At 39.9% G+C, this 10,309-nt stretch overlaps 1 protein-coding gene and 1 non-coding gene across 3 annotated transcripts; one reads left to right on the top strand and one right to left on the bottom strand.

The window, feature by feature from the left end:
- Positions 1 to 1,030: 1,030 nt before the first annotated feature.
- On the bottom strand, positions 1,031 to 1,114 carry Trnal-cag (transfer RNA leucine (anticodon CAG)). Its single transcript has one exon. It is a non-coding gene; the product is annotated as a tRNA-Leu (tRNA).
- An 881-nt stretch (positions 1,115 to 1,995) lies between these two features.
- On the top strand, positions 1,996 to 7,179 carry LOC137258777 (bifunctional coenzyme A synthase-like). 2 transcript variants are annotated; one of them, XM_067796463.1, is made up of 2 exons: positions 1,996 to 2,061; positions 3,385 to 7,179. In XM_067796463.1, exon 2 carries the CDS (start codon positions 3,393 to 3,395, stop codon positions 5,004 to 5,006), a length of 1,614 nt encoding a protein of 537 aa, XP_067652564.1. In that variant the 5' UTR covers positions 1,996 to 2,061; positions 3,385 to 3,392; the 3' UTR covers positions 5,007 to 7,179. The 2 variants fall into 2 exon arrangements, with proteins under 2 accessions (XP_067652564.1, XP_067652565.1); XM_067796464.1 differs by having other exon boundaries at positions 2,007 to 2,111.
- Positions 7,180 to 10,309: the final 3,130 nt, after the last annotated feature.

The raw sequence follows: 10,309 nt of genomic DNA, 5'->3' as shown, positions 1-10,309 counted from the left end.
ACACTGACGATAGGTGACCAGTCGCTACACTCTACGTTAAAGTCGGCAAGTTAGGAAGACAACTCGAATACCCAATCTCTTTGGATGACAATATCATAATGTAAAGCAATATGAAAACACTGTGGAGCAAACTAATAGAGTATATTTTGAAATAATGAAAATTCCAGTGCATTATCAAAAATGGGCATTAAGATCGCTGGAGAAGCTGATATTTTTATCAAAATATTAATTGTAAATGTTCTACTGTGGTTTTTGGTGAAGAAAAGACGACGTGGAACTTAAACTTGGCATTTTGTCGTCTAAAACCTCACCACGACGTCCACTGTTACTGTACATGTAACTGAGTTCGTCATAGCATAGTACGTGACTTGTGTTACACATGTCATCCTATCCCAATTGCGAAGATCGATGTTCATGCTGCTGATCATTGGATTATCTGGTCTAGACTCGAATATTTCCAAACCGCTGCCATATAGCTGGGATACGCAAATATAAACCCACAAGCAACTGCACAGTTACAAACGTTATGTTACATTATAAATTCCCGACTATTCCCATTTTAAATGTTCCGAGATCGGGTGAAATGTTTTCAAAACCCGCAGTATTTCTTAATGAAATGAACGGTTGTCGAAGTGATGTTAGGGTCGACTCGCCAGATACACAGTGTGAGGCAGTGCCAGTATGGATACACCACCTACTTCACGTAATTAAGGTGTCAGGTCATCACACTGGCAACCCGGGGACGGCAGATGGTGAAATATTGTTCGAGCACCGTTTCTCAAATCATGGATGTGCCGTCAAAATATGTAAACCTCACTTAATTACGATTTTAATTACATGTATATTTCACTTTGTCGGAAACGTTTCTAAATTCCGATAGTATTTTGAAAAGAGAGCCAGTCTAAATAAACTTATCCTCGGTACGTTTCGTTACACTCCACTACTGAGACTCAGTGGTGGAGTGTAAAGAAGAAAAGAGGGCTTGAATGTTTGAGGTTATCATACGTATAAAACGAAAAGAAAAATTTTGTGTCAGAAGTGGGATTCGAACCCACGCCTGGAGAACCAGACTGCGACCTGAACGCAGCGCCTTAGACCGCTCGGCCATCCTGACATGCCACAAGGGTGAAGAATTTTATTATTTAACTCATACATTAGATGTTGACATAATGAAAACAATATTTTCAGAATACATATTTCTGAAGAAAGGCACTGAGCTCGATTTCTCAAGATAGGATAAATGTAGGCACAAACTAAACAATAGTACTATTTCATTGATCGTTACACTCCGGACAGCGCTACCTACGATGTTGCTTTGTACAATAACCCAGAGCGGCGCAACATGCGCTGTTACAGAGCGTAGCTAAACATGTGCGCTTGAACAGAGCCCAGTCACATTCAATTGGAAGGGGATTGCGCAACTCGCTCCTGGCACCAGTTAAATTATAACCGGATTCATCCATGTATATTTCAATGGATTAAAACGAAACATTTGTTAATAGATAGCTGTATCCTGCACCTTTCTGTATCACAAGATACCCGTATGATCATCTACATCCATACACTCACTGCCATTGTAAATAGGGTGACGAATAAGAATAATTTCTTCAACAAGTGCGGAGCCACTGAGGCCTGTAACGCTAAAAACTGTCAAACAAGTATATACTGTCACTGACAGTACAGGAAAGAGTTCCTTCCGTTTCCCAATATTCATCCTTAAACTCATTATACATTGTATTAGCAATACAATTTTCGGCCTTTTACTTATTTTGGTGTTAGGTTTTATTTATATTTTAAGGTTGTGTTTATAATTCAAGGATATATCAAGGAATAAATATTATTTGAGATGGGGGAACGGGAGGAACTCTTACCACAGTACATACATTGATGACAGTTTTTAGTGTTATAAGTCCCTGTGAACGGATCCACAAAAAAATGTAAGCTATAAACACAAACAAAAATATTCCGGATTTTAAGAACTATTTCCGCTCAATCATGTGACCTTTGTATCGTCTTGTTGATACTTGCCGAAAAAGATTCTTGGGGATCAGTTAAGACGGTGTACGTTATTTCTTAGTCTATCTCCTTTGGGATACTCCCAAAACTAATTGGTAAAGATATTAACAGTGTCTCACTAGATGACATACATTTCAAATTCCTAGAAAACTTCAGACGGTTAACTGAAACGGGAATACAATATTGCCGAGAGCAAGCCCCAATAAAGGCCGGGGTTCAAACCAATACACAGATGGAGTAAGACATCCTTGCCTTGTCAAAGCTGTCTTTCGGCGCAAAGCGAAGCAGCATTCAAGTACAGTCCATGACATATCACGAAAACGGTTCAGGGTTTAGTCCAGGGATTTACCTCGAGTCCTGTATTTTAGGGCCCCTTTAGTTCATATGAATAAACATGTATTCCGACCAAGGACTACATCGAGACGTCGAGCACATCTTGGTATAGTGCGAAGTCGTCTAGTTATATGGTGGAGTATATATAGTTATATGGTCCCTTGGGCTCATACTCTTAATTTTCAGGAGTCCTGGACAACAAAATGGGTCTACAAGACACAAGAATATTATCATTAATACAGTTATTATTATTACCATACTTCAATTGCAAATGATACCATAACCCAACTTGTAGCAAACTCAGTGATAACTTATTGTGGATTGTAATTTTTACACAAAGTATTTAGACTTTTTCTGCGCCACTGTGGATGTGCCAATTAAGTTTGTTGCATCCATTATGAATGATTATATGTATTGGATGTGGGAATTCATGTCCTGTGAATCCCTGAAGTTTAGTACAAAGACGTCTGTTACAAAGACTCACAGCAAAATAAAGTATGGGTGCAGAGAGCCTTCAGAACATACATTTTGAAAATATATTTCTCATGTTTAAATCCGGATTTGAATTTTGCACTGTATCAGTCGGGTTGCTAAAGGAGGTATGTTTCTATGGAAATGTGCCTTTGAGTGGAGAAATGTTTCATTCAGAGTTACATATTTCTGAGAGGCTCTGAAAATGAACCCCCTTCCCCATTCTCTGTGCAGTGCCAATTGCTGTACACTTATTCGATGTGGACTGAAGATTTTATTTTCAGAAAATAAGTAAAATATTATGTCTCATATATGCTTATCAAAATAATCACTTTAGTCATCAAAATATATAGTGAAATGGTTGTTGAGCCTTTACTATAAGGGCACATGTTAAAAGGTTAACCTTTGGCATTGCCAGGTTCTTGCTATGCACTCATGGACAGATGTCATCCACACTAGCTACTGGGAGAATAACTGGATGGTATTTTTGATGTTATGGTAAGCCACAATTCACCCCACCAAACGTCAGTCAATGTTTGTAAGACGTATACCTTTCTTTTCCAGACCCAAGCATGGTTGCAAGTGGTCTGCTTATCCTGACACAGCCTCTCACAGTCCTGCGAGGTCAGATCCCATCTCTGCTCCAGCGTGTGTCCCAACTAGTGTCAGATACACTCTATGTTCATCTCCAGCCAATCAAAACAACCAACTCCAGCACCAAGTTCCTTATTGCTCCAGTCCCTGTTACCTCGGAGGTAAGGAGAGTTGTAAGGGACATCTATTCTGTTGGTGCCACTGTCTGCCGCCAGTTAGACATTCGGGTCTTGTTGAGTCATATCACTAACCAGGACCTGAAGCTAGCAACATGTGCTTTACACAAGGGATACAGTTTGGTAATCCTTGACAACAGTCCAACATCAACTGAATTATTTAAGGACAGAGGATTTCTGTTGGAACAAGTCAAGTCATTATTTTTGACAGAAGCAGATGTCGACTGCCATATACTTGACCAACAAACTAGTCCTACTTCCAGTTCTGGTACCTCAGATGATGATCCTGTTCTTACAACATATAAGAATGTTGTATTGGGTGGAACATTTGACAGACTGCATGTTGGTCACAAGATTCTGTTGAGTGAAGGATGCATGATTGCAAACAATAAGTTAACAATCGGCATCTCGGATGGTAAGATGAATGACAAGAAAGTTGTTGGAGAGCTTATGGAACCTCTGGCTGTTCGAACAGCAGCAGTCGAAGAATTCATAAAGGATATTAAACCTACAATTGTGCCAGATGCTGTGACCATATATGATGTCTATGGACCAACCATTACTGAACCTGACTTTCAGTGCATTGTTTTGAGTGATGAGACCCAGAAGGGTGGTGCTATAATCAATACAGAGCGTGAGAAACGAGGGATGAACAAACTGGGACAGGTGGTGATTGATCTGGTTGCCGATGACAGCCACACCCCTGATGAAGAGGAGAAAGTCAGCTCTTCTTCGCTTAGAAAACGTCTTCTTGGGACTCTACTGAAACCTGTTGTCAACTCCAACTTGCCTAAATCACCATACAGGATTGGTTTGACAGGGGGTACAGCCAGTGGGAAGTCTTCCATCTGTAGAAGACTTGAAGGATTGGGTGCAGGAGTGGTGGACTGTGATAAACTTGGACATGAAGCCTATAAACCAGGAACACCTGCCTATGATAAAATCAAGCAGACCTTCGGAGACGGGATTGTTGGTTCAGATGGTGAGATCAATCGGAAGAAGCTAGGGGGTATAGTGTTTTCAGATCGTAGTAAACTTGATGAACTAAACAAAATTGTTTGGCCAGAAATTATGAAGCTGGCTGAGGCGGAAATTAGCGAGTTTGAGAAGAGTGGGAAGGAGGTTGTCATTTTGGATGCAGCAGTGTTGCTGGAGGCAGGGTGGGACAGTAGGGTCCATGAAGTGTGGTCCACATTTGTACCACGTATAGAAGCGACTAAGCGTTTGATGGAGAGGAACAGCTTGTCAGAAGAGGAAGCAGTAAAGAGATTGGATGCGCAGCTGACCAATCAGGAGCGACTTGCACATGCTAATGTAACCTTGTGCACATTGTGGGAGTATGACCAAACACAGAAACAGTGTGAGAAGGCGTGGAAACTGCTACAAGAAAGGATCAACAAAGGAGCCAAGCTCTAGGAGATAACACAGACCTGGGGCTCCTTTCACAACAAGCAACCTTTAGTAAGGTTAACCTTAACTCCCACCTTAGTGTTTTGTGAATGAAGGTGATGATCAAAACAATTTTACAAGCTGACTAGGAAATCGAAATCCAGAATATTTTACAAGTGGAGCAAGTTATATAGAGACAGTTTCAGATTTACAATCAAAACAGACAATTTTAAGAGTGAAACTTGTGATAACCAAGAAGCTTTATAAAATGATAACACAGTGGGCTTGCTTGTATTGCTTCGCTGTTGTAGATTGCACCAAAGTTTATATGTGAACCTTTTGAAGATACTGCATCATCTTTAGGGGTGTTATAACATAATTCTCCTTCACAATATCCAATCTTTATCACCTGAAATTCGTAAACAAATGATTCAGGTTCATGATCCACCTGTAAAATGGGAGATAATGTGGGTTTTGATTACACATTGCCATTTAGAAAGTGGTCAAATGTAACATATTATGTTTGGCATTATACGTTCTTACTAAATTACGGATTCTACTACTTTGAGCTCCTTGTGGGATTCAAGCCCACACCCTCCGAGTCAGGAACCAAACCCTGAGAACACAGTCAGCCCCCTAACCAGCTCAGGCCCACAGGAAGTCACGTCAGCTCAGCGGGTATAGGTGATTGGATGCCTGACTCTGAGGTTGTGGGTTTGAATCCCGCAAGGGACTCAACCCAGTAGAAGTGCTAGAATCTGTACTTCATGAAGAAAGTGTAATTCCAAACATAACACATGCTGATGTGTTCTTTATCAGATAAATGTATCACATGGGAATGTGAATTGTGTTTTACCAATGTTATTGGGAGATGTATAGTAACAGTCTCACTGTATTGTTAAACCTGGAAAGCCCTAGTGTAAACTGAAATAATGGAATACATCACTGCCAGTATATTACCAGAAGCTCTTTCCCTTCTAACTTGTAATCGGTTGCATGTTGGTTTTTAATATATAGCACACTGAGGTTTGACTGTGTATATGAGAAGGGAATATGGTAAACTGTCTAAGCAGAGAATTACCCTATGTGTTATAACCAGTTATTTGTTTGCTCAGCACATGTTGATATAATTACTTTAGGTCACAGGGTAGGTTCATCAGGTATGGTGTTTGACTCCACTTTTAGGTGCTATCTAGGTACAGAGGATCTTCTCCTTCCAACACTCCTGAAAACATATCTTCCATGTAGGTCTTAGTTAAGTTTGCATTCACAAGAGGCATTTGGACTGGAAGTGTATTGTTTCAGGCTAATGAATAAGAGATCCCCAGGGATTTACCTTGAGGCCTGTATTTGAGGGTCTCTGGGCTGGGACTCATGCTCTTAATTATCAGGGGCCTTTGACACTTAAATATTATTATCAATACCGTGTTATAGTTTTGTTGCAATTCAGTCACTATTGTTGTATGGTGTATTATGATCATTACAGTAATTAAAGTGCAAATGATATCATAACCTGTCTAGTAGCACACTCAGTGATAACTTATTGTTAGTTGATCATCATATTAAAAAAGCATTTGGACTTTTTCTGCATTCCTGTGGACGCATAGTCTATTTTGTTGCTTCCATTGTCAATTTTTTTGCGCGTAGAAGCAGCAATTTGCACCCTGTAAATTCCTGGATCCTGTGCTTGGAGAGATTTGGTAATGAAGTGATTTTGATGACTGGGTCCAGAGTGACTATTACACGTTTTTTTTGAATGGAGGTATAATGCCCACCACGATAATGATTGCATTGAAATGGCTGAAAATCAAGTTTCTTGTTGAAAGTAGAATATTCTGTTAGTTACTGTTATACTTTTGAAATTATCACAGAAGACTGACAGAAGGATGTTTGTTGTTCCTGTTAATTGTTTCATGTGTTTTGTTGATGATGATGTCTGGATACTGAATACATGGGGAATTGCACATCAATCATGAAGTCCAATGGTTAGGGGGAAATGTTTCTCAAGGAGAAGGGTGCATCCCTGCATCCCACTTCTGGGTGAGAGTGAACTAAGGGAGACAAATCAAGTGAAGGATTTGCAGTGCTGATGAAGAGCAGTCATTCATCTTGCTTGACAATGTATGAAACATTTGGTTTGTATGTCTTGCTGCAGATTATTAAAACATTATCCGGAGTGAGGATTATGGGTCACATGAAATATTCTGTCCTGTGTTTTCTTTCTTCCTCATGTATTCTTGGGGACTTAGATGTGCCAGTGATGGATTACTCTATAGTTTGTTGATAGAGTTGCATCCCTTGGGCTTACCAGAACCCAGCGATCATAGGGTCAATTGTGGATTCATCCTGTGTGTCAAGGCATTATATACCCATGCTTATAGGTGTCATCAGAATTGGGAAAGTACTGGATTTCGATTGATTGATCTGAGTTGTAACTCGCATTCTAAAATGACATTGAAGAATTTGTAAATGTGATAGACTTAATTGAGGTATCAAGTTTCCTATTGATACCTTTAAATTGAACCATTTCCCAGGAATACTGAGGTAATGAATATGACATTACATCGACATCCTTGATCCATGATGAAAAACGACATTTACACACCGCCGCCATAAAATGGAATAATGCGGCGTAACATTAAACTCACTCACTCGCTCTATGCACAGCCCCACGCACCACCATTCTTTAGCGATATGTTAGGAAACATAAACAAACAAACATGACGGACGGTATGGGTTAAAATAGGCCAGTGTCAGCGTATGAATAATCACAGGAAGGGGCCGAACCACAACAGAAGGTAAACCAGTGAACAGTGTACACACACCTACCGGTATTTTCCGTACAACACGTCTCAACAATATACGTTTCTGTCTCTAACAACACTGACACATGGTGTGGAACTTGCCTTGTCATGTTAGATGTGGATCATGACTTTCATTGATGAATTCCTCACTTGAATCTCATTAATCTATCGACAGTGTACTGATGAATATTTTTGGATTTCCCACAATGGCAATTTCAGAGGCCTACGTCCTTCCAAAACTGAAATTGTGCTCCGTAAAATATGACAAAAATATTTCCAAAATTTCAAGCTCACCCACATTCTTCTAATAAATATGTTTTGGGGTGATAATGGATTTAAGGTCGCGTTCAGAATTGCCTTTAACTTCAGCAAAGTGCATACATGTAAGTGTTGCGGGTTGTATTAAATCTGAGCGTACTTAACGTCTTTCTATACGGCGTCGTGAACCGGACGGCGGAGACACCCTGCCGCTACGTCAAGTAGGTGGCCATTAAGTTGAACTGTTTACCACAATATATATACAGCTACCTTGTAGATCAGAGTCAATTAACTAAACATTGTCACGAATTATATGTATGATAAATATTCCAGTGATGTGCTAACCACATAGACAACATATGGACTTCTGTCTTTAACATCGGTACTAGCTAGACTATACATAGATTTCATGTTCGATTTCACTACATGTACAGTTACCACAAACGGCTGGAACATTTATTGGTTTAAGAAGTAATTCAATATCAAAATTATAAAGAGGCAACTAAATTTACCGAAAATGTAAGAAGTACCTTATCAAATGTGCGCATAGTGCATACTTTCAAAAGAGAGTAACTGCTAAAATATTTGGAGATATATGTTAAATTAAGAAAAGTTTAGAACTACCTTGTCTAATTCTTAGGTTAAATGTTGAATTATCATTTGTTTGCTCACTTACATCATTTTGAGCTGCAAATCCGCAAAAACATACGAAATCTCGGTGGAAGCTATGTCTGCATCCTGTAGTAAGATCGGCGTCGGATAGGGAGAGGCGGTATCTAGATTATGAATTTAATCACGTTTACAGGTTCTGTCTCTGAGTACAAGTATTATAATAATTTAATGACTTTCCTTAAAACCAAGCGATATTTAGGTAAAGGGCATGTGGTATGATACTTCATGTTGTCAGGTTTTCAGATGTTTGCGGTGTAATGATCAACACTACACTGACCCAGCACCACGAGGGTCACCGACTACCTAGGTGTGATGTTTAAGATGTATCTCGCGGTCAGACTAACATCTGGTTGATTACATGCACATCGAAGACCGATGCTCTTGATTTGAGTCTCGCAATTGTCTTTTCCAGACGTTTTTATTTACAGGCCGCCATAATATGCCTGTATTCGTGGAGTTCACATGTGAAGATCCGGATTAGAAATGATCTTCAGGAACCAGTGCTTGCCTAAAGAGGCGATTAACGGGTACCGGTGGTCAGGCTCGCTGACTTGGTTGGAACGTGTCATCGGTTCCCAAATGCGTAGATCAATGCTTATGCTAGGATTACCTTGTCTAATTCTTAGGTTAAATGTTTAATTATCATTTTTTGCTCACTTACAGCATTTTGAGCTGCAAATCCGCAAAAACATACCAAAACTCGCTAGAATCTATGTCTGCATCCTGTAGTAAGATCGCTGTCGGATAGGGAGAGGCTTGTCTGGTTCAGATCCGTTTGTTTACGAAAGAACACACCAACCAAGCATCAAACAAACCGCACATAGAACAGATTTAAATGACATTTGGCTCCGGCGAGGTGACAGTCCCAGCAATTTTGATCATGCCCTTTAAAGTCTCTCTAACCAATTATCTGTCTTCAAAATCAGTCTACATAATATGTATCGATCTGTTGTTGATACCATTTACAGACAGAGACTGTGAATGGACAAGTCCCTTTGAAAGGCAGTTAGATAAGCAATGTCCGTTAGCTGTGAGCATGAAGTCTGTCTCAGTCCATGAACCGCACTATTTTCACTTCCGCCCAGCTCTTTCTGAGGTTGTAAAGCTGAGATGTCCCCTGGTTTAGGTTCTCCGTACTCACTGGGTCTTCTTTTCAGTTGTAAGGAATTATCTCCTATCAAAAGTACGTATATGGAGAGACTAGGCGTCAGTCTATGACCTTGATTCTTTCCGTTACGCGACTTTAGACTTCATATTCACGCATAAGTATCTTTTGTGTGTACAATCGCCAGCGCATAATGACTCGGTAGGATATGTTGACGATCTCGACCTGGAATTAAGTGGTCTGTCCAGTACGCTTGAATCAGTTGAAGCAGGATATATGTGAAGAGAGTGGGCTGATCCCTTCCTGGTGTTAAGTAACGCTGGGCTAAAGTGCACTTCCAGCTTGGAAGCATTTTCTACTTGTCAAAGTGGTTAGTGAAAGTTTATCTTATACAATACTGAACGCCAAACTAACATCCATCGGTGTTTTAAAAGTTTCAAAATAGAAGGCCTTTCTGCATAATATGTTTATATGATCATAAGTTTCATTCA

Source organism: Haliotis asinina, chromosome 12 (genome assembly GCF_037392515.1).
Source record: "Haliotis asinina isolate JCU_RB_2024 chromosome 12, JCU_Hal_asi_v2, whole genome shotgun sequence".
NCBI classification, from domain to species: domain Eukaryota; kingdom Metazoa; phylum Mollusca; class Gastropoda; order Lepetellida; family Haliotidae; genus Haliotis; species Haliotis asinina.
This window is presented reverse-complemented; position numbering and strand designations above follow the sequence as displayed.